Source organism: Triplophysa dalaica, chromosome 21 (assembly GCF_015846415.1).
Source record: "Triplophysa dalaica isolate WHDGS20190420 chromosome 21, ASM1584641v1, whole genome shotgun sequence".
Taxonomy (NCBI): domain Eukaryota; kingdom Metazoa; phylum Chordata; class Actinopteri; order Cypriniformes; family Nemacheilidae; genus Triplophysa; species Triplophysa dalaica.
The window spans coordinates 708,436-732,486 of NC_079562.1; the positions used below are offsets into that span (position 1 = coordinate 708,436).

Sequence of the window (24,051 nt, forward strand, 5' to 3'; positions counted from 1 at the left end):
TGTTTTATTAAATCACATGAACACGTACGCACGCTGACTCTGTCGGAGCTCATTCAGTGCTGCACCTGATGACGCAGACTGACTTCCGCTTTGATGTTTCTGTAGGTAAGAGGGATGCTGACACACTTTCATTCTATCATTCTTTATAATAATTGATTTAAGTTGTGACTTATTATCATTTTTTGTGCGGTTTAGTTTTTATGTATATGTAGTTTAAACGCACACGTGTCGCTGTGATTTTAAACGTCACTCTCTATCACTGTCTAAATAATCATCTACATGATATCATTATAAAGGTACTTAATGTTAAAGTTGTTTTATTTTAATACTTTACAGTTTTACGTTCAATGACAATGTCAATTGAAACAGTATTGTAACAAATAAGACTGCATGTAGCTTTTAACAACAGACAGAAGTTTAGATCAAAGTGTTTCATATCTAAAGATGATGTAATGTGTCTATACAAACACAGTATCACTGCACAGATAAAACCCTATTCACAATCTTTCAGTATGTGATGTACTAAAATGTATTTTGATGTATGTTGCATAAAGTGAGCATAATCGTTTTTAGAAGTTTTATTTCTCTGATTTGACACAATTGTGTTTTGTGTGTGACTTCAGTCCAGTGATTGACAGCTGATGCGTCATGACTCAAGAGGTGTCAGAGGATGCTGTGGGCAGACGGGTGTGTTGTGATGGAGAGAGAGGAACCGTGCGTTATGTGGGAACAGTGCCTCCCACCGCAGGTACGTCTCATTCGTGTCTTATTTTAGTAATTATTACTGTAACTCTATCTGTGTACAATAAACTACAGTTTGAGATCTCCTCACAAAGGTTTCTGTGTCTTTATAAGTGCAGGTTTGTGGTTAGGAGTGGAGTGGGATAATGCAGACAGAGGCAAACATGATGGAAGCCATGATGGAGCGAGATACTTTACCTGCAGGTGCTCATGGTCGTCACATCACTCCACACAGTCATCACTTCAGCTTTGCTCTCTTATGATGCTGTACGGTCGGATCTTTTACTCTTTCTCATCAGACACCCGACGGGAGGCTCGTTCGTGCGTCCCAAAAAGGCCAGTTTCGGGGTGGATTATCTGACGGCTCTGAAACAGCGTTATGAGGTGGAACTACAGGAGGTCATCGGAGAGGAGGTGAAGATCTCCACCAGAACTGTGATGATGGTTGGATTTGAGGGCGTGAAACAGAAGCAGAGGTAGAGAACGGTTCACTGGGTGTTTTGACAGGCAGCAGATTTTGGGTTGATTCCGTGTTTGCTTTGTGACAGGTTGGAAAATCTGACAGAAATCGGCCTCAGGAGGTGTGAGGTGTCCGGTCCAGGCCCAGAGAATGAGATCAGAAACACCACACCGCGTATCCTTCACTCAGAGCATCAGTGACGCATCACGTCGTCATGTTCTCACACGGGTTCTAGACTCGAGATCAATCGTGTTCTCTCCGTCTGACTCCTTGACAGTCTCTCTCTCAGTGGCTCAGTCTCTGGATCTTTCTGGAAATCTGCTGAGCTCGTGGGAGGTGGTGGCAGCTATCGCAGAACAGCTGAGCTCTCTGGAGATTCTCCAGCTCAGGTCAGGACTCGTATGTTCATAAAGCACATCACAAACACATCCTTCACGTCTCATCTCTTTCGTGCTAATCGCTGGGTTTGACATATTTTATGGGTCTTACTTTAGGGCAGAATGTTAAACTATCATCGTTTTTTCTTTCAGTCTGGGTCAAAGGGTTATTGATGTCTGGATTATTTTGAGTCTAGTTGTGGCTGTGCCAAATAAGGTTATGTGAAATCAAAGGTACCCGTCATCAATAATCTCTTATAAATTCTCTTTGTAGTCATAACAGATTGAGTATCTCCAGTAAACCCAGTAGTTTAAGTCCCGTCTTCTCGTGTCTGAGGGTGCTGTCACTCAACAGCTGTGCGCTCACCTGGTCTCAGGTATTGTACACTCACATATATTTGTACATATTTAGATGCTTTGAGTTGCACGCTTTAATGCCAATATATTTATTTATTTCAAATCATTTGTAGGTTCTTCATTGCGCCCCCATGTGGCAAAAGTTAGAGGAGCTTTATCTCGCTGACAATGACATCACAGAATTACTCCAGTATGTTGGATCTGTTGCATTATTGTAGTTTGTTGAAAAAATTCAATATAAAAGGATTTAAAGGTTTATTCTTCTTTCTCCAGACCTGTTCATGTTCTACAGACTTTGAAAGTTTTGGATCTGAGCAAGAATCAGATCTTTCAAGAGACACTGTTAGAGATCTCACATTTACCGCGGTAAATACAGTCTCTGTATATTCTCTACGATGGAGGCAAGAAATCCTGCAGATATCTAAAGGTGTTGTGTTTTAAACTTCAGACTGGAGAAGCTCAATCTGTCGTGTACGGGTCTGTCTGTCATTCACTTCTCTGATGTCTCAGCAGGTAATGACAAACTAATAATAATCATTCATGCTTTGTGTATAATAATATTATATAAATGACAATGTTCATGCTGTGAAGGCAACAAGACATCCTCGTTTCCTGCACTGAAGGCTCTTTTTCTAGATGACAACAACATTTCAGAGGTAAAAATAATCGCTGATACATTCACACTATAGCACAAGCGGGATTCTCTGAAAGTTCTAGAACTTCTATAAAAATTATTTTGGAATATAATTTGATCTTTGATGTGTGCAGTGGATTGTAGTGAATGAACTGGAGAAACTTCAGTGTCTGGTTCAGCTGTCGTGCAGGAGGAATCCAATAATACAGAAAGAGAAGAATCCAGAAACATCTCGACAGATCTTCATCGCTCGTCTGGGTCAGCTCGACCTGCTCGACATGAGACAGGTGTGTGTGCTCGTAGACATGCTTTATGAGGAAACAAATCTGTGTTATTAAACATGTACAACAGCGTAAACATGGTTTACAGGGACACTTCCTGTGTCCTCATAAACTAAATCGCTTGAAAAACAAACTAAACCAAGATTCTTTTTTAAAGAAACAAATGCCAAAAGTTGTCTGTGATGTTTGGTTTAGAGGGATGGGTTACGAAATAGAATATACAGTTTTTACATCGTAAACCATATACACAAGTATGTGTGTGTGCGTTTTTTAAAACAACATAAAGCAACATTCACAACATCATTAAAACAAGACAGAACAGATGTCCAATTTGATTGTATTGTGATCACACTTTTGATCTAAAATGAAGGCAAAGGTTAGTTTAAGCATGATGTTGACACAAGAAAGTGTTTGGTGTGATCAGATTCATGCAGACGAGCGGAGAGGCGCAGAGATCGATTACTGTAAGATGTTTGCATCTGCGTGGCTTCAGGCCGGAGGTCACGGTGAACCCGAGAAAAACCAGCTGAGCTCTGAGTTCATCACACAACACCCTCGATACCTTCAGCTCATCCACAGTGAGTCACTGCACTTTCGTTCACAACAAGACACCCACCTGTTACACGTGATAATGGTTTGTTTGGTTTTGTTTAGAGTACGGCGTTCCAAACAAGGACGATGTGAGGGAAGAGAAGCCCTTCGCCTTAAAGAATGAGTTATTAAGTACGAGTCTTCTGTCATCTCACACAACAGCGACTCAAAACAAACACATCAGTCAGAAATACCTCTGAATGTTTCTCGTTTCTCTTCAGCCGTGACGTTTGTTTGTCCAGAGGATGCCGACAGAAAGCCCATCGAGAAGAAGCTTCCAGGTGAAGTGAACAGCACGCGTGACTCACTGCGCTTGTGTCGTGATGGACGTTCATCAGATGTTCTTCTTCTGTTTCAGCTTCAATGATTGTTCAGAAGGTGAAGGGTCTGTTACACCGTCTGCTGAAGTTACCCAGAGCCCAGTTCAGACTCGCATACACCTGCTCCAAGGTAACTCTTCATGAGTACTGTGAGCTTACATCACGCCGGACTCTACTTTCATTTACCTTCACTTCATGAGGAAAATATTGTTCTTTTTATAGATGGCTGGCAGAGAGATCGAGATTGACAACGATCTAAAGCCACTGGACTTTTATTCTGTAGAAGACGGAGACAACATTCTGGTGCGCTGGTCCTGATGAGACTCCTGTAACACCTGAACATCATACTGATCTTACTGACCACACGGCCGTCTGTGTTTAGAATTCAGCTCAATAACTTATCTTCAGAAAACAATGTTACTGCTCTCATCACTGTACAGAATTCCACACGATTACATGTGACACGTCAACTGATTACGATCAGTTATAATAAAACAACACTGAATAAATATTTCTTGTAAATTTGTTCTTCTTATAAATTAATGTTCCTCATTTAGATGAGCATTGCACTCACAACGCCTAAGGTCAATCTTTTCCCAGGAATTTCAAGGATTTATAAAACCGTAGACCTTTTAAAACTACATAGCATTGTTAGAGATATTTTTAAAGATGATATATAATAAACATGAATGAACTGTAGGCCGTCTGTTAAAATCTGGGATTAAAAAATCCTCAAGTTATAGTACTACTTGTTATTTATAAGTGACATCATATCCAGTCCTGTTTGATCAAACACAGATCTGACTGGATCAACACAAGTGCGTTTTTCAAAATCACACGTGAGGTGCTTGTAAAGTATTCGAAATCAAAAACAAATGACACCATGATGTCAAAAAGTCATGTTTTAATGAAAACATCTGTACAGAAGACAGTCTCTCTCACGTCCCGTCTCTCTTATAAAAAATGTAAACAATGAGTGTAAATTCACACGTGTGGCGGTGAAGTCACAGCGGTCAGTGTCATGTGCAGATGAACCATTGACTTCCCACACAACATGAAGAGAGCGCCATAGAGAAAATACTCCAGAGGTTTCACTGGCTAGAGGTTATTTGACTGTAGAGTTTATTTACAAGAAACAGCGAGAGAATCAAATGAAACGGTCAGTAATACTTGTATAAAAGTATATTCACACACACTACCAAAAATTACTTCCTTACTATTTTTGTCTTGTCCAGTAGAAATGTCAAAAAATTGTTGATTTAAGATGCGATTTTTATGAGCAACATGACTTAAATCCGTCTTGATTTTAGACCAAAACTATGAAATTTGGAATTTGTACTTAATACAGCAAAAGTATCAGTCAATAGGGTAAGAAAAATAAGGTTGAATTAAGTGACAATCTTACCCCATTGTCAAATTTGTTTTGCTTGATTTAAGCACAAATAACAGAAATTTCATAGTTTTGCTCATAAAAAATGCATCTTGATTCAACAATTTTTATACATTTGTACTGGAAAACAAGACAAAAATTGTAAGGAAGTCATTTTTTGAGGTGAATAAATGATTTTCAAGTGACGGTTTTGCTTGAAATTCACCAGAACAGACTCTTTGTCTGCGGATCACTTGCTTTCACATTTGTTTTTAAGAGTAAATACTGTGTAAATTAGAGAGGTCACTCGTTTTGTGTGTACAGTGTTTGATAAGCACGTATCAATATATCAGCATTATAATTGAGCAAGACAACGTTTCCCTCCGGGTGTCAAATCTACAATTTTACAAGATTAATATAAAACCAGGCATCAGCACTTATCCTGTACAGCAGGGAAGATGAATGACCTTAATACTTCGTATAATAATAACAAAAGTCCTGATACAACCACCTGTAATATTGTCTTAATCAGAACGGTACTGACACTGAGTAAAATATTAAATGATGAATGTGATCACAGATATCTGATGTACATCACACGGATTGCATTCATCACCATTGACTCTCTCTCCTCGGGTGAGGGACACATGTCATAAGAATACAAATCATCTTCTCTTTGAGTCTCAGAAGTTCTCATCCTGTTCCACACAAGGAGAGTCTCGGGCGTCGGGACACCTGCAGGTGAATCCACCCGGGCGAGGCAGACACAGATGTGAACAACCTCCGTTATCACGAGAGCAGAAGTTCTGACCTGCCGGACAACACTCAACGTTACAATCTGCTCAAACGTGAGACAAATATGAAGCTGTCGCCATGTGATTCTGACCTTGAGGGCATTGTGGGTAAGTGACAGCAATGCCGTATGTACGGGAGCGTCTCTGAGGAAGAAACTCTTCCACCTCCGTGCCGTCCTGACGGCCCACGGCAATCACCGCTTCCCTAGCAACAACAGAAAGAGCGCGGGAGTTAACAGAGAGAAGAGAGACTCGTACAGTTGAACTCGAGCGCTTCTGTACCTCCTCCAGTCCGTGTAGAAGAAGTTTCCACCGTAAGTCACCATGGCGAACGGGTATTGAATCCCTTCGGTCACTTTCCTCCGGAGAAGAGAGAACGGGTCCATACACTCCAGCTTACGACTTCCTGAAACAACAACGGTTGCTCTTTTGTTCCAAACGCAGAGAGAAAGGGTCTTACAAAGGATCAGTCACAAAGTCTGACCTGCGTCCGCCCAGCAGAGCTCACGGGTCATGGGATTATAGGTCAAGGCGTTGGGCAGCGTCAGGTCGTCGTTCACCAGAACTGTCCTGTCGGTGCCGTCCATGTTGGAGCGCTCGATCTTCGGCCCGTCTCTGTTCCAGTCGGCCCAGTACAGATGTCTGTGAAAAAGCGGTTAATCTTGTTTTTTGATTTAAAGAATGATTTTTGTTTAATACGCTCAGCTGGGTTGTACCCGTATGTGGGGTCGGCAATGATTGGTCGTGGATTGATGAGGTCATTGTCGAACAGCACGCGTCTGTGACTTCCGTCTAAGCGTGACACCTCGATACGGTCCAGTATGGAGTCGGTCCAGTACATGTTTCTGGAGAGATGATCGATGGCGATTCCCTCCGGACTGCCCAGATCGGTGCTGATGAGAGCGCTGACTGTGCCACCCTGCATGTCGGCTCTGCTGATGGACGGCTGTGTGATGTCAGACCAGTAGATCATCTTTTCCACACAGTCATATGCCACAGCGATCACCACCTTATCCTGGGAGAGAACAGAAACACGTGATCTCATCCAATACCTTTACAAGCTATCCTCACCGGTGAACCGCTCTACCGTATATGATTTCTCAGGGTCAAAGGTCAACTCACTGGTACGTGCAGCACTGTCGTGGCTCCGTCTTTGTTCATCCGGTCGCCCTCCAGCGGAATGCTGTCGAGCTTGCCGCTCTGAGCGAATAAGAGATGCGCTCCTGGTGCCAAAGGGCTGACGTCGGGCCTCGGGGTGGGGCCGATGAGGGGCGGAGCCACGTTATGATCGATACCTATAAAGGGAGGAGTTTGTAGTCATGACAGGCGGTGATGCTGAATGAAGGTCAGGTTGGGTTCGGTCTGTGCACTTACACATGGGTCTGCCGCCCGGTGCTGTCCTCGAGCCTGGAATCTCCGCACCGGAATCGTCCACGCACCAACACTGACCCACGCCGGCGTGACACTGAGTGGGTTCATAAGCACCGTAGCTGTCACAGGTGGGCACATACTGACCAACGGCCGGACGCGGCCTGAAGAAATTAAATACACCTGATGAAGAAGAGACGGCCAGGGCGGATTCTCTGTGTCGCTCACATGCCGTCTTCTCTCCATCTGAAACAAAATCACACAGCAGATTAACACAACACATCACAAACACTCTCTGAGTGCACAAACACACACAGTCATGAGAAACCAGACGTATGAAAGATGATTTTTGTGTGCTCATCAGAGTTTATTTTTAATCACCTGTTTAAAAACTCCTGAAAACTCTTTTCTTTCTGATTAATTTCTCTTTAAAAGATGATTCATGTCAGTCTCATAGAAACACTCACACGCGTACCTGAGCCGGGTGAGCAGCTGAAGCCGTCGCCATAGAAACCCGGCCGACACTGACAGGTGAAGGAGCCCTGGGTGTTGTAGCAGACGGCATCACTGTGACAGTGACCAGACCGACATTCATCAATATCTGAAGAAATAAAGACATAACATCATCACACGGAATTAAAGAGCAACATCCTGTCATCAGTTACTCTCCTCATGTGGTTGTAAATCTGTATGTGAGTCTAGCTTCAGTGGAACACGAAAGAAGATATTTTGAGAAATGTCTCAGGGTGATTTGTGTTCATGGAAGTCATGAATGCGGTTCAATGTTTTTCTTCAAACCCTTGTGTTTTGTGTTCTGCAGAAGAAAGAAACTCCCACAGGTGTGAAATGACACAAGAGTGAATGAATGATGAGGAGAACTATCCCTTTAAGACAGTTTGGTTTTTCTCCAAGCAGGAATGCACATCTGCTGAGGTTTGATAATGCAGCATGGCCTGCGCCGCTCTCCCGTGGCCTCACAAACATGCATGTGAAGACCAGCTGGATCATCTCAGCATGAATGTCTACACACATGAGGAACCTCAGGGCGTGAGCTGAGATCTGTCCACAATCACTCATTATAAACTGCCAGAGAGGAAGGAAGTCATAAAGAATGACTAGCACAGCTGTGATACACCAGCTCCGGCGTTTCCCGTCTGGATTACAGCACTTCCTCTCGTTTGGGGCCCTGCTGTCTGGAGAGAACATAGCAAAGACCTTCAAGAAGACTCTTTATTACTCAAAACCAGAGAGAATCCGTTGATGGAGTTCCAAATTGGTTTTTGTGTAGATTGTGAAGGTCAAATAATCTGGATTTGAGTAAATCTGATGAGAAATGTTTGAGTTTATAATGAGATCCCGTGAAGAACGTTACCCTGACAGGTACGTCCATCTCCAGAATATCCCGACAGACATGAGCAGATGTAGGTGGATCCCCCCGTGTAGCTGCATCTGGCTCGGTCTGGACTGTCACAGTCATGTGTTCCTCTCTGACAGTGATCCACCGGCCGGTTTATTTCTGCAGAGATGAGAACAGGAGAGAAGAATTGAAGAGAAGAAGTGTTGAAGAGAAGATGTGAAGAGAAGAGCGTCACTACACAACTGATGTAGAAATTACTGTATTGCTTATGACGTCATTCCACTGATGCTACACTGCAAAATATGACTTTCTTACTTAGCATTTCTGCCTTGTTTTTAAGTTCAAATGGCAAAACATTCTTGAATCTAGATGTATTTTCTTGATGAGCAAAAAGCTAATTTCTGTGAATTTGTGATTAAAACAATCAAAATAATCTTGAATTATATATTTTTCTTACCCCTTTGGCAGATTGTTTTGCCTGTTCTTGAATCAAGAAAATTCATCTTGATTCAAGAATTTTTGCCATTTGTACTGGAAAACAAGACAAAATACTAAATAAGAAAGAAATGTTTTGCATGTTGGTTTTAAATGAATAGTGAGTAATCACATATGAATGATAAATCAGTACCTTGCCCGACCACGTTTTGATATCTAAAGTCTCACAGTACATTCTTACAGCGCAAATGAAGCAGCATGTAAATGATTTATAAATACTGTATATGTGCATCAAGTCATGAAGCTTTATTTCTAAACATTTACACAGTGTGCAACTCAACAAGATATATTGATTTCCATGCGTCACAATTCTGCCCAAAATAATCATCAACATTGAAAAAACACCAGACGTAACATTTCATTTAAACACACATGTGAACTAAAAACGTATTGTGTGCCTAATAAGCTGAAAAAGGGTTGTTTCAGAAGGTCATTTTGAATGTAAATCAATGGCAATCTCTGTCAGTTGGGCAAACCAAGATGGCGGCACGATCGCTTCCGGTGGGATCACCTCCTGCCGTTGGTTGAGCGTTCTAGTCATTTATATACTGTAGATCAGTGCTACACATTAACACACCAGTGCTCTTACCAACACATGTCCGTCCATCAGCTGCAAACTGAAAACCATCCAGACATTCACACCGAAAGCTTCCAGGCTGGTTGATGCACATCGCATAAGGTCCACAAATCTGAGGGGTTTCTGAACACTCATCAACATCTGAGAACAAGAGAGAGAGAATATCAAAGTTCATGACGGGAGTGGTTCTGATGAAAGCCCGGGAGGCTTGAATTCTTCACAGAGGCCCAATGTCATGAATTGAAACCCTGTGTACACAAGAGCGCTGTGTGTTTGGACTGAAACCAGCAGATTCTTTGATGTCCTCACAGCGTCATTTCAACAAGCAGACTGCGATCAATCTCAACATAAGCTTCCAGATAATTCGATACAGATGTCTGAAGTCAATGTGCTGAGAATGTTTTTATGTTCACCATGAAAATACACACTGAACATTAGAGACGAAGGCCGGGAACCCATCACCATACCGTAACAAACACGTCCATCCCCGCTGAAACCAGCGGCACACAGGCAGGTGAAATCTTTCCCTTGCCCTGGACGACAGACGGCGTTGGTGTCACATCCATGTCTGCCTGTGAAACACGGATTCTGCTCTGGAGTTCCACCTGAAATGAGAACATTTAGACTGTGACATTCCTGTTAGACACAAGTGTCTCAGACGTGTTCAAAACAAAACTTCATTCCTTGTTTATTCGCTTAAAAACCTTTGCGATGTCTGAAACTGGCATTTGCTCACTGTGAATGGGGCCGATTTTGTTGCTCATGGCGAATCGGATTAGTTGGTTTCCAGCGTCATACATGACGAAGATTTGATCGACACTGAGCTGTTGGCTGGGCGGTGCGGAGCTCATGACCTCCTGGTGTGGACAGCTCTGAAATCGGATGGTCTGCGTCCACAGGTAGCTCCGCGTGTTCCCGCTCCCGTCAGGCATGTTAACAGTGTAGTCCCGTCGCGAGGACGAGGTTATCACTGAGAAACAGACTTTACATTAGAACGTGATCTTTCTACACTAGAACTGCTCTGGTGTACATTGAGACACGTACAGTTGCTGGAATACTGATAGATCTCGTTGTAGGGCTCGACCTGAACCGTGGCTCCTCGAGGGATCTCCGGGATCCTGCCGTCCAGCTCTGTGCTGATCAACAGGTGATCGTGTTCATCGATGCCTTTAAACTGCTGTATAATGATCAGCTTCTCATTACCGGGATGGAAGGTCACCTCGGCCTGTCGGGTGAACACCCCACCTGTGGATAAAAGAACAACGGTGAGCTCCAGAGAAATCCAGACATCACAGAACTCCAGGCCGAGCATGTGTTTCCACTCGCCAACAACTCGGCTTGAAGATGAAGGAATGATCTGATGAATTTCATATGTGTGGCACGAGAGGAATGAGAAACATCAACTCTTGGACTTTTTAGCATAGCGTGGAGCGTTGATATCTCTCGTGGAGCGGAGAGCGCCTTTCGGAAAAGTACGCTCTATCCGCTCAGAGTTGCTGTAATTTCACAGAACATTGGATTGAAACAATCAGAGACATTCATTCAAGAAGTTTATTATAAACTGAAAACAATTAAGCTTACTAGACACATTTTATGTCGGAGCGGAATCTGAGCGGGATTTGGTTACCCGTGAGCGTAACGTGAGGGGAGCGTTTGCTTGCTCACATGCTCTGCTAAGTAATTAGTTACTGTAATATAATTACTTTTCCCTCGAAAAGTAAAGTAAGGGATTACTCTTATTTTTTCTGTAATTTAATTATAGTTACTTCTGATGTAATTAAACCTATTAATATAGTTAAATAAAGTGAAAATAACATCAAAATTATATGTCTAACTTTAAAATGTATGCTTTAATATCCTTCTCACATTTGTATACTTTGGTCAGTTAATAAGAATAATTTATGTAGTTATTTATTATTTACTAGAAAGAATAAAAGAAGTCGTTTCATGTCTGTCCTTGAATCAGTTCTAATCAAGGTTGACGTAAGATATAGAAAGTAATTAGTAATAAGTCATTAAATACTTTTTGGAGACAGTAATTTGTACAGTAATCTAATTGCACTATTGAATATGTTATTAGTAACTAGTAATGAATTACTTTTTCGAAGTAGGCTACACTACATAACTTTAGTGTCACATGATTCTTAAAGAGTTACCTTTTGGTGAAGAATCAATCTTTGGTGTACAGGCGTGTGACTTGTTCAGATGCGAGTTAAGATTTAGGCGGGTTTTTTTTGCCTAACATAACGTAAAATGATAAGAAAACAGTGTGTTACCGATGATGCTGAAGCCGTTCTGATAGTTGGGTTGCTCTAGGGCAAACGCCCAGCCGATGCTTCCTCCCAGAGCGAGAAGGGGTTGAAGAGACGGACCGATGCTGGACGGGATGCTGCTAACAGCGATGTACGCTCGACCGTCATTGGTCACCACATACGAGTGAAGGTCATTGTTGGAGAACTCAACAGGAGATGGAGAATTCCCAACATACACTCTGCCGTTCACCTTCCCGTTCATTCTCTGAGGTTTACCTGGACATTTAGAAAAGAAGCATTCATGCAGAAACATCCTATCGCAAAGTTATCATCGTTTCATCAGCGTTCATACCTTCAGCGACGCACTCTTTGCCGTTGCCATAGTAACCAGGTTTACAATGACAGCAGTATCCGCTGGAATAATCTTTGCAGTCTGCAAATACTGAACACGTGTGTGTGCCACTGGAGCACGTCTCGTGCTTGTATGCAAACACTGCGTCAAACAAAAACATGTGATAGGACCGATCATTAAAGTAGAATATGTTTATTAATATAAAAGTTAATCCCTAAACATTTTCATTTGTTTTTAATATTACTGTGTACATTTATAACTACTGTCAACATAAAAGTAGTTAAAAAACACAGAATGAACAAATTCCCTCTCACCATTGACTTTCAGATCCTCTTCATCTACGTCCACAATCTCAGGGTTCTGTGGTTGTCGTGGTCGTAGATAATGAGACTCAGACTGATCTTCGGTGGATGAAACCGGCTCTTCTGTGACTGAGCTTGTAAACGGGATCTGCTCGGGAGTCTGAGATTCATCATAAAAAACTAACGGGGTGAAGGTTTGAGGTGCAGACGTCTCGGTGACAGGGGCGGCCGTCTCTGTGTCCGTCATCTCTTCTGATGTCACCTCTGATGTCATCACCCCGGGTGTGATGGAGCTGAATAATGGAGACGTGCCAATCTCATAGACCCAAACACCACGTGTGCCCGAGTTGGTTTTTCTGAAGGGTTGAAAACGAGAGAGAACATGTTCACATTTCAAAAGGAGACTGAGATTCTGATGTGGTCATTCTTAAAAAGAAAAGAAAATTGAATGCAGATGTTTTTGAGCACTTACTGTGTGAGCGCTCTGACAGACTCCTCGCTCTCGCCTGTGATCTGATAGTATGAACCCTGAGTATTAGACCACCCTAACCAGCTTGAGATCAACCCTTCATTGAACCCAACTTGAGCGAGACGATGTTCATCATCTACGGGTGTAGAGACAAACTGCAAACCCTCTTCAGGGTACAGAAGGATGGCATAAGATGCCGACTCCATATTCGCCACGACAAGCTGGAACGTATTTCTCTGCAAAAGTTGGATTTATGGAGAAGTTGATTTACTGTGTTTTAGTCTTGAAAGCAGTAAATCTAAGATTCTGAAGACCTCATACCATGTTTTGAATCTCGTCTCCTCTGCCTGTTGCACCTTGAGGCATCACGTGTTCCCAGGTGACGATGAGGAGGTGAAGGGGTTCGATCTCATCATCAGAGGGAAACGCACGGGAAATTTGACCAGCAGCTCGCCGCAGGACTTCTGGACTTCTGTCCTGCCGGAAATAGACTTTACCCAATCCATCGCTGGTGTCCAGATGGCACATGAACGCTGCGATCATACCGAACTCCGCTGGCATTTTCCTCAGATACTCAGATTCAGCCGTGGGTTCAGCCAGTGATATGAAGCCATTGGTACTGACCTGAGAAAAACACAACAACATCATCATCGATTCAATGAAGGTGTGACACAAAATAATGATGCATGTGAACAGACAAACATCATTCACCTGACGCCTCATAAACACAAACAGTGTGCCGTCTCTCTGTGATCTTACTGTCATAATGATGATGTGTGGTGTGTGTGTGTGTGTGTGTGTAAAAGTGTTTACAGTAAAACTGCAGGGAGCTTTTAAAGCATCACTTTAACTGGAATGCAACCTCATGACAAGCAGTAAAAGTTTATAATGACACGAGTTGACAACACAGGCTCAAAACTAACAAAAGAATCCAAATCTACATTGATTTCACACGTCCATACTCTTTAAACTCTTGTTTGATTCTCTTTTATTTCTCCTATAATCAGTTTCAGGAGAAAGATGAGACTGAGTTTATCAAATAAATCATTACTGAGAACCTGATTTAATATTTCCTCTCTGAGACAAACCTGGTGACATGTATTGATAGTGTTTCATTAATATAATCTGGACAGAACAGTATCAATAAAGACAATTCAATCCATCTGTACAACAGATTTCACAACACACTATAAAGATAATACCGTCACCATACAGCAAAACACAACCATGAGTGATGTCACCTCCAGCAAACCTCCATAATTATATGTTTAACATGACATGTATGAACCTGAACACACACCTGAGAACTATGTGGAAACATATTCTATAAGTGCAGGTGCATCTCATGTCTGTTAAAATATACAGCCGGGGAAATAATTAAGAAAGCACTTATAAAGCACCATTACAGTTTTTCCTCAATTTGCTTTTCTAGGTATGCGTTTAGGTAAAATGATCATTTTTGTTTTAGTCTGTGGACAACTAACAAGATTTCTACCAAATTTCTAATCACAATCTTGCTTTATGCCACTGGACACTGGACTGGAATGGAATGTCCACACATCTGGAAATGCTGATTTGAAATGGATATTTGGTGTGGTCTAGTTTTCTTTTCACAGCTGTATATTTGTTCTATATTATCGTTATTATAAAGAATCTGTACTGAATTTGCAAACAAAAAACAATCTTTTCTCAATCACACCACTACATGTGAAAAAAGACCTCTGACCTGTTCAAAAGAAGTCCTCATTTCATGACCTTTAAACTAAACTAACTAAAGTGCACAGAGGAAATCTCTCTCATCTGGCGTGTCTTTTTAAGACGGGAAGTCCTGAAGAGACGCATGAGGGATCAAAGCTCTGATGGATTGATCCTCAAACAGCAGGAAGACACCTCAGATACTCCGACGGAACCTGACAGAACTCTTCTCATTCTCATGGGTCATCTGCAGTCGTGTCAACACCGGCTCACATTACACAACATCTATTCTTCAATGTTAAGACAAACCCATACCAAAAGTTTTCAACAAGCACTAAAGCTCAGAGTCTAACTCATTTTGCTCTGTTGTGATGCAGACATGAAACAGCCGAGGTGGAGGAATTTGATTTTGGACACTGAAGTTTAAATTGACAGTGCCGTCATATTGGAAAGGGCAAGACTGTCCATCAACACATGGAACCACATATGGGAAAACAGTGTTTCTTTTTCACATTCAAAGCGCTCAATGTCCTGCAGAGTTGATCAAACACACCTGCCTGTTGATATCAAGTGATCTTGAAGACATGTGTGAGTTGATTCAGGTGCGTTTGAGTGGAACTCTGCAGGACAGCGGTCCGTCAGCGACAGAATGATGTTCCTCTTCACACTGACCCAGAGCCAGTTCTACACATGTGGAATGTATGTTTGGATATAAAATGAGAGATTTGAGCCGTGACCCTCAGTAATCCCCCCGTCACCCTCTGCAGCTGTTTCACACGGGGGAGGTGGAGCGCGGCCTCAGGGGAGGGCAGGACATATCAAAGCCACCTGGAGGAACTCAACACACGCTCACTAAAGAAGCACAAACTCGACCTGCACCACCAACATCTCAAAGCATCTCGTCGCTTAAAGAGAGGAATTCACAGCAATGAGTAATTATGGGAAACACAAAGATAAGGAAAGCGTTGTTCTTCATAGAGCTGTGAGAGTCTAAAGATCCAAAACATTTATATATGTATTTATATGAGATGAGAGGAGAATGTTTCAATTTCAGTTTCATTTTTTTAAATGTTGCATTTACACTCTTAAAAATAAAGGTCACACAGTGATGCCAAAGAAGAACCATTTTTGGTTACACAAAAAACCATTTGTGAAACCGAAAGGTTCTTTAAGGTTCTTGTTGTTGATGTTTAAGGTTCTTTATTGAACTATTTAGACAAAAGAGGTTCTTCTATGGTATTGTGAAGCATCCTTATTTTTAAAAGTATACACAGTTTTGTTACATAATTTAGTTGATGGTAACGTTAATACATGTTGTGTCCTCTGCTGTGTGCTAAACATCAGACTGAAGGGATAATCCTCATCTGAAATTAACCTCGGAAGGACGCGTTCAACCCAGGTAACATGACAACTTTTGTTTAAGACATTCGGTCAGGAACTTAAACGCTCGATTACTCATGAATGAATGAGACTCAGCAGGAAATGCTTATCAACTTGAGGGCTGGAGACAGGAAGTCAGCACAGATCTGCTCTGATGACGCTCACAAGCCTCAGGCCAAACGTCAAGCATGCATAAAGACGGCTACTAATGAGAATGCCCACAAAGACATCTGACAATAGCACTTCTGTTTGAAGGATTGTCTTATAAACTCTGTTTCTGAGAGCAGCTGTTATCTGAAACCCTCATTGAGTCGTTAATTATCATTTTATATGTTCGTTTGTGACAAAAGACACAAGATATGTGTTCTGTGGAACATCCAACTTGAAGCATACGGGAGGATACGTCCACTATCAGTGAAGAGGCTGTATGGAAAATGTCAGACTGTGTCAACAAATGGAGGAATTCTGCCAAACCGAACATGGGCGATAAAGAATCCTGCGATGGGGAAATGATGTGTGTAAATCTGTGCTTATTCAGTGTTGGTCTGGTCATATATTTAAACAATAACTCACACCTGCACAACAGACAGAAAACTAAACAGGATGAACATTTTCTGAGCGGCAGGTGATCAATAGAAGACTGATTAAAGTCGGCATGAATCGGAAGTCCAGATCGTCTTTTATCCCTTATCGTGACGTATATTTGAGTAAAATAACTTCAGAAATTACAAAAAAATGAAGGGCGGGACTTGATTTTATCCACAGACAACTGATTGGATCGTTAAAAGGTGGAAGATTTGAACGCCCGTTTGTAATATGTCAGTCATTGCAGCCCCGCCCTCGCACCATTCCTCATTGAGAGAAAGAGTTCTGCCAACGGAAGACCCAAAACTGAGGAACGTCATATGATTCATGGAGCCTTTAGATAGTTCCAGAAAGTTATGCTTTCTCTTTTAATGCTTTATTTATTTTTATTTTTTATTCATTAAATATTATTAATTTTTGTATTCACTTTTGTCTATAAATTAGTTAGAAGTTTACCTCAGTCGGTCGGTTTAGTCACAGCTACATGCGTTTCTAGTAATTTCCGGGAACTATAAAAAAAATATATATATATATTCCATTGGAGTCAACGGAGTTGACGCGACTCTCTCAATGGCTCTGATCGTGGCCAGAAGTGAAGAGAGCTCGTTTCCAGAGTGGGAGGAGCTTAACGTTTTTCATTTAAGATAACAAGTGCAATTAATAAAAAAAACCTGATGTTCACGGATAAATAATTTATAGTAAATACTTCAACACCGTGTCAAACAATTAGAATTATCATTTTTTATTTCACGACGACTTTAAGTACAAACACATAGGAGACGGTTGATACTGAGTTAAAGCCTAAGAGTAAACTCTTCAACAAACCCCCAACTCATCTACACATCTATAGGACAATCACATCAAGACAGACACCTAATGTAAATATTTACGTCTCTCCACTGTTTTCTTTCCACGTGGGGGTTTTAAAGAGAGAGAGAGAGAGAGAGAGAGAGATAGAGAGAGAGAGAGAGAGAGAGAGAGAGAGAGAGAGAGAGGTTTTATGATCTGACACCAGTGATGTAATGTCCACTCATGTAAAAAAAAAAAAAAATTCTGCTCATTCATTTGTCCTAAACCATTATTCTGCCGGTCTTATTTCGAAACGAATAGTTATAGTTCAATAAAATAATCTATTTGTTTCAATTAAACTCGAATCGCAAAAATATCTCAAAGTGTTTAAGGAAGATGAAACATGAAATAATTTGATGGACGAGGTAACTCACGTAAACTGTGTCGAACTTTCCTTTGAAGAAGAAGAGAGCGTGATCCAGCTCGAGCTCGAGCACTGAATCAGATCCCAGATCCAGAATCTGATCGCCAAACTGGACCCCATAATCAAACATCTGATCTCTGGTCAGACACTCGACTGAAACCAGCAGAGCCACAAACCCGACAGTGTGGAAAAAAGCCATCGATAAAGTCTATCAACTCGACATGTATGAGTTCTCAATGTCCATCTGACGAGAGTGAGGAGTGAGGAGTGAGGAGGACTCTTCTGGAGATGTTCAAGAACTTCACGAGGGAGGAGCTGACGGGTGGAGGAGGTGAAGGACACTGTGAATTACTGCTGCTATTGTTCATTAAACACCTCAGAACTCTTTAAAACAAAAGCTGGGGGATTCAGGAACATCACTTATTCAAACATCACGAGGTTATCATAGTGACGGTGCAGTTGCTATTTTTAAACATCATTACGTTTTTCTACAAATTTTAATGCTTCAACTATGGATAGCCTACTGTAAAATAACATCGCTGCTTTTGAATTCTATAGGCTATCAGAAATTATTCATACGTCGCAAAATAACAACACCTACGACTTTATCTTTATTCGAGGCACTGCGAATTTTACATTTACGATTGATTTTGGTTCCAAAAAGAGATAACTCCATCTTAAAAAGAATCTAAAATCATGTTTTTTATATAGTTATTATGGTTTATTATGCTTTAAGTCAAAACAAACCAACTAGAGTTTGATTGATTAATTGGAATGCACAATGAAAAATATGAATTCTCGATTGTCTCATTTTGGAACCAAACTACTCTTAATTTAGTCACTAGCAGACGCGTTTATCCAAAGCGACAAATGAGGTAAACAATGGAAGCAATTGGAACAACATATGGACCACAAAAAGCATAACTGCTGGATAATAGCCCACCACAGTAAACACTGTATACGTTTTTCTAGAGACATTTTTTTTCGAGTATTCGATCATCGTCAGACTAGAATGAAATCGCTCTTTTAAGTGCACTGTTTAAGGAAACAGACATTTTAGCGGTGTTCGATACTGTAGTGTACACTATCAAGCGCAATCATTCAATCCCATGATGCACCGCATTAGCAAAGGTTCAGCCAATGCACGCTCGTTCGCCGCTAGAAAACGCACAGTTTTAAAATAATTAATACCTGTTTTATTTTTTTCTCACTGTGTGCTTACTTTATTTTAATATTATCGCATAAAAGCCGTTAATCATCACATATTCTCTCTTTTCCTGCTGCCTGTCAGACAAAGGTCTGAGTGTGAAATAGTATTTTTACGTGCATAAGGTCGCTAGATTTGTCACAAAGAACATTTTTATATAGAGGAAATGTGGCCAGTTCGGCAAAACGGACTGCAATGTGAGGCACGTGCTGAATGAATTTCATCGTCTAGGCACAAGATGGCGCCCGCAACACTTCCGGCGCGGTCAGTGTCCGCCGAATCCGATAGAAGAAAATTAAAAGACGCACAGCACAATGAAAACGATCATAAAGTCACTGTTCTCTGAGATCGCGGCAAATAGAATATGCGATGCGGTAACTGTAAGTAAAATATAAAGATGCAAATGTTTCTAAGTGCCATTTGAGGGTTTCTTCTATTAGCGTTTTTAACAGACTCTGTGTTAAGGTTCAGTGATTTCCCTTTGATGGCAATGAACACGCCCCTTTAAAGTGAAAATACTTTTAATATAAACATTGGAGCCTGATAAAAATAATAATATTAGAATAAAGATGTTATGTCACGTAGATGGGTCCCCTCTTCATATTAATTTGCACAGTTTATTTACTCACACAAATAATGATTACATACGTTAATAAAACAGATTGACTGTACATGAGACCCTTCGGTGAAATGGGGGTCCATCAGGCTGGTTTAAAATCCTGTATATCAGTATCATGCAGGGGGGGGTGTGAGGAATGTCCGTACAGCGACACGTGACAGTCACTTATTTGGTAAAACAGTATTATATGGGATCAGAATTGTTTCATTATTCTGTATAAATAAACTACGATTCGCAAATAAATATAGACAATTTCACAAACATTTTTTAAATCCACATATGCGCAAAAAGCGAACCATAAATACATGTTAGACGTTCCACAAAAATAAATGGAATTCACAAATAAATACAATGAGATTTGCAAATAAAAAATATTTACAAATGTATTTTAATTATATTTATTTGTAGATCGCCTTCTTCACATTTGTGGATCGCTTTCTGCACATTTGTGAATCGCTTTCTGTGCATTTGTGAATCGCTGCACGCATTTGTGGATCAGTGCACGCATTTGTGAATCGCTCTCTGTGCATTTGTGGATTTTGAAACATTTCTAACGTCAAATCGTGCGCCCAATCCACAAATAGGTGGACTCCGCCCACTATCTACGCAAGCCAATCGGTTAACTTCCGCTTTTGTTGTCCAATAGGCCACGTTCTAACTTCACCCAATCACGTTTCGCAATGCACTAAGATTCAGGGAGCTAACATGTCGACTAGTGGCGGTCTAAAATCTGTGTTATACTAAGAAATGATAATGGCCTCTTCTTTATACGATGTAATGATCACTTGTGTTCATATACATTGTCCGTATTGTTACATATATGCTGTATTTAAACGTGTATGACTTGATAACAGCGTGCACGGACTGGAGTGGAAAATCCCGGTGACTAGGGAGTCGGGACTGATTTGGTCATCCAGTCAGCCTTTTTATTGTGTTTATGTACCAAAGGGCTAAATTCCGATTTTTTTGCAACTGTCGGTGTACTACCATTATAACGATGGCAGAATTAACGTAAGGGGAATCATCAGCATTGTGAATTTCAATGTCATTCATATTTCAAAATAAAACGTAATTTCTACAGTCATCTCGATTTATCCCATTCCTGAATGATCTCTGCTGCTATCGCTACACTGTTCTGTTTACTATCTAACTCTTTGACATGCCATAACTATATGATACCTGTTATATACATTAACAATAGCAAGCGTAGTCTTTAGTGGCAGCAGCGTAAATAGACTATATTGCAAGATTATCATGTGGGACAAGTCTGTCCACAATTCCCCACATAGAAATACTGTAGTATTATAATACATTTACTAAACAGCTTACATAAAGTGACAAGACACAGGTAACAAAATAATAAAAAATGAATATGTAATAGACAATACACATATGAAAAAAATCCAATACATGTCAAAAGAGAACCGGATGCTATATTTTATGCATGTGCCATATATACAAGTTCTTAGGTGCTATACAAATTGTGTAAGGTAATGGGATAGCTATATTATATAATAAATCAGTAACATTCCATTCCATTTTCTACCGCTTATCCGAACTACCTCGGGTCACGGGGAGCCTGCGCCTATCTCAGGAGTCATCGGGCATCAAGGCAGGATACACCCTGGATGGAGTGCCAACCCATCGCGGCACACACACTCACTCATTCACTCACGCACTCACACCCTACGGACAATTTTTCCAGAATCAGTAACGTATGTATGATAATAAATATAAGTGTGAGTGATTAGTTTAGTATTGCACATATTTATTGCACAGTGGGTTTTATTTGGCAGTTTCATATTTTGCTTCATATTTTTTTCATCGAAGAAAAAGTTGTGTTGCCTCCCTTGCTTTCTCAATGCTCCCGTTGTTTTTTTATTTGCCATTAAATAATGGAAATAAACAGTATTTTAAAGCTGTCCTATCTGTCATTTAAAAGGCAGCAATATATACATAATTATAACCCAACAATAATTATTTATTTAGCACAAGGTAAAATGGAGACGTGTATCGTATAACACGCTATCTGAGAGCACGTCCATTATTATTAACTACAGTAAATTGATTATCTGCAGTTGTAGCCTATACCAATATTTACTATGGTAAGGTTCGAAAACACAAATTGTATAGGCTTACATCGTTTACTTTTGGGGTTGAATTTAAGAATATATTGTGTGCACAAGATCATAAAAGAATCGACATCCTTTGTCATGGGAAAGAGTTAGACAATAAACAGAACAGTGTAGCGATAGCAGCAGAGATCATTCAGGAATGGGATAAACCGAAATGACTGTATAAATTACGTTTTATTTTGAATTATGAATGACATAGAAATTCAAAATGCTGATGATTTCCCCCACATTAATTCTGCAATCGTTATACTGGTAGTACACCGACAGCTGCAGTGCGCATTGCAAACTCTGCGAAACTTGACAGGAGGCACGCGACGAGTGTTTGGTCGAATAGCTGTTTAACCATGCGGTAACAGATTACATGTGATCGAATGCCAAAATCGGAATTTAGCCCTTTGGTACATAAACACAATAAAAAGGCTGACTGGATGACCAAATCTGTCCCGACTCCCTAGTCACCGGGATTTTCCACTCCAGTCCGTGCACGCTGTTATCAAGTCATACACGTTTAAATACAGCATATATGTAACAATACGGACAATGTATATGAACACAAGCGATCATTACATCGTATAAAGAAGAGGCCATTATCATTTCTTAGTATAACACAGATTTTAGACCGCCACTAGTCGCCATGTTAGCTCCCTGAATCTTAGTGCATTGCGAAACGTGATTGGGTGAAGTTAGAACGTGGCCTATTGGACAACAAAAGCGGAAGTTAACCGATTGGCTTGCGTAGATAGTGGGCGGAGTCCACCTATTTGTGGATTGGGCGCACGATTTGACGTTAGAAATGTTTCAAAATCCACAAATGCACAGAGAGCGATTCACAAATGCGTGCACTGATCCACAAATGCGTGCAGCGATTCACAAATGCACAGAAAGCGATTCACAAATGTGCAGAAAGCGATCCACAAATGTGAAGAAGGCGATCTACAAATAAATATAATTAAAATACATTTGTAAATATTTTTTATTTGCAAATCTCATTGTATTTATTTGTGAATTCCATTTATTTTTGTGGAACGTCTAACATGTATTTATGGTTCGCTTTTTGCGCATATGTGGATTTAAAAAATGTTTGTGAAATTGTCTATATTTATTTGCGAATCGTAGTTTATTTATACAGAATAATGAAACAATTCTGATCCCATAGTATTACGACTGCCTCTGCAAATGTGTAAATATGTAAATAACTTTGTAAATGTTCAGTCCTTCATTTTCGTTATTAATTTAGCAGACGCCATTATCCGTTATAATGATTGTATAGTTTACCAGGCTATGTTTACAAGTAGGAAAACATACAAATCCTTGTTTATGCTACGATCAAATCAAAACACAATGCATGATAAACATATATTGATATTCATACATGAAAGTGAAATGTCAGTTGGTTTTCAATACTAACACTTGTTTGCCATCTTCAGCAGTGTTTTCATCTCCCTCTAGTGGCGGTAAGATAACCACATAAGAAGCTGAAGGATGAATCTTTTACGACCTGTGAAGAACATGCGCGAGTCACAATTCACAGCAAAATCTAAATGAGACTAAACAATATTTTCATAATAAAGTGTATTTCAACTGTGAAATTATTTTAATGGGAATTGAACACATAACTTGCATTTTGGGTTGAAATTTCATCTGTACGTTAGATTAGGGCAGGTTACCATGGTAAAAACGTCACAATCCAATAAAAAGGCTTATTTTTTTAAAGTCCCCGTGAACCGGAAGTTGCGATCGTTTTTACTTCCGTATTTGACGCATTTCCGAGTGAAAAATAGTGGGCGTTGCTTTCGTCTTTCCCTGGGATTTGATTGGAAGTATAAAAACAGCAGTTGCATTTTGAAATGGAACTGACAGTTGAGGGGGAGGAGTTAACGAACGCTCCGCCCAAGCCGTCGACCACACGTCTTTTAAGATGGATAGTCATTACAGGAAGAAAGTGCATTTCCAGATTTAAATTGAAGATTATGAGGTCACACAATTTTTTAAAGAATATGACCAGCAATTGATAATTTATTTACAATAAACGCAGCAATATTTCCATGAGAAAAATTCATTGTCATTTTTTATGTCACTGGGACTTTAACAAAATATGATTCTTTTGTGTGATTTGAGACG

The 24,051-nt window shown here is 40.5% G+C and overlaps 2 protein-coding genes across 7 annotated transcripts; one reads left to right on the forward strand and one right to left on the reverse strand.

The window, feature by feature from the left end:
• Window positions 1–43: 43 nt before the first annotated feature.
• tbce (tubulin folding cofactor E) lies at window positions 44–4,272 on the forward strand. Of its 2 annotated transcripts, none has more exons than XM_056734688.1 (17): window positions 44–105; window positions 624–748; window positions 861–945; window positions 1,041–1,217; window positions 1,290–1,375; window positions 1,491–1,590; window positions 1,853–1,955; window positions 2,049–2,125; window positions 2,209–2,301; window positions 2,384–2,448; window positions 2,527–2,591; window positions 2,704–2,856; window positions 3,275–3,428; window positions 3,505–3,573; window positions 3,663–3,722; window positions 3,800–3,891; window positions 3,984–4,272. In XM_056734688.1, exons 2-17 carry the CDS (start codon window positions 649–651, stop codon window positions 4,077–4,079), a joined length of 1,575 nt encoding a protein of 524 aa, XP_056590666.1. In that variant the 5' UTR covers window positions 44–105; window positions 624–648; the 3' UTR covers window positions 4,080–4,272. The 2 variants fall into 2 exon arrangements, with proteins under 2 accessions (XP_056590666.1, XP_056590667.1); XM_056734689.1 differs by lacking the exon at window positions 44–105 and adding an exon at window positions 181–296.
• A 378-nt stretch (window positions 4,273–4,650) lies between these two features.
• On the reverse strand, window positions 4,651–23,838 carry LOC130409926 (nidogen-1-like). Of its 5 annotated transcripts, none has more exons than XM_056734144.1 (20): window positions 23,598–23,838; window positions 23,339–23,428; window positions 13,418–13,720; window positions 13,100–13,332; window positions 12,640–12,983; window positions 12,326–12,466; window positions 11,998–12,249; window positions 10,766–10,966; window positions 10,458–10,691; window positions 10,189–10,326; window positions 9,734–9,862; window positions 8,665–8,808; window positions 7,768–7,893; window positions 7,299–7,538; window positions 7,047–7,219; window positions 6,641–6,939; window positions 6,409–6,566; window positions 6,207–6,330; window positions 6,017–6,129; window positions 4,651–5,941 (listed from the first exon to the last, which is right to left on the reverse strand). In XM_056734144.1, exons 3-20 carry the CDS (start codon window positions 13,655–13,657, stop codon window positions 5,814–5,816), a joined length of 3,417 nt encoding a protein of 1,138 aa, XP_056590122.1. In that variant the 5' UTR covers window positions 13,658–13,720; window positions 23,339–23,428; window positions 23,598–23,838; the 3' UTR covers window positions 4,651–5,813. The 5 variants fall into 5 exon arrangements, with proteins under 5 accessions (XP_056590122.1, XP_056590120.1, XP_056590121.1 ...); XM_056734142.1 differs by lacking the exon at window positions 23,598–23,838 and adding an exon at window positions 17,980–18,284 and having other exon boundaries at window positions 23,339–23,384; XM_056734143.1 differs by lacking the exons at window positions 23,339–23,428; window positions 23,598–23,838 and adding exons at window positions 17,980–18,284; window positions 19,825–19,906.
• Window positions 23,839–24,051: the final 213 nt, after the last annotated feature.

Bases quoted from the DNA above. Each gene is read 5' to 3' on its own strand.
- tbce (XM_056734688.1), top strand. From the start codon at position 649: ATGACTCAAGAGGTGTCAGAGGATGCTGTGGGCAGACGGGTGTGTTGT. The intron at 2,592-2,703 runs GTAAAAATAATC...TGATGTGTGCAG, and splicing joins ATGACAACAACATTTCAGAG to TGGATTGTAGTGAATGAACT. The intron at 3,574-3,662 runs GTACGAGTCTTC...GTTTCTCTTCAG, and splicing joins CTTAAAGAATGAGTTATTAA to CCGTGACGTTTGTTTGTCCA.
- LOC130409926 (XM_056734142.1), bottom strand. From the start codon at position 18,168: ATGGCTTTTTTCCACACTGTCGGGTTTGTGGCTCTGCTGGTTTCAGTC. The intron at 8,809-9,733 runs GTAAGAGCACTG...TCATCTCTGCAG, and splicing joins TGATGGACGGACATGTGTTG to AAATAAACCGGCCGGTGGAT. The intron at 7,894-8,664 runs GTAACGTTCTTC...TTATTTCTTCAG, and splicing joins AGATGGACGTACCTGTCAGG to ATATTGATGAATGTCGGTCT.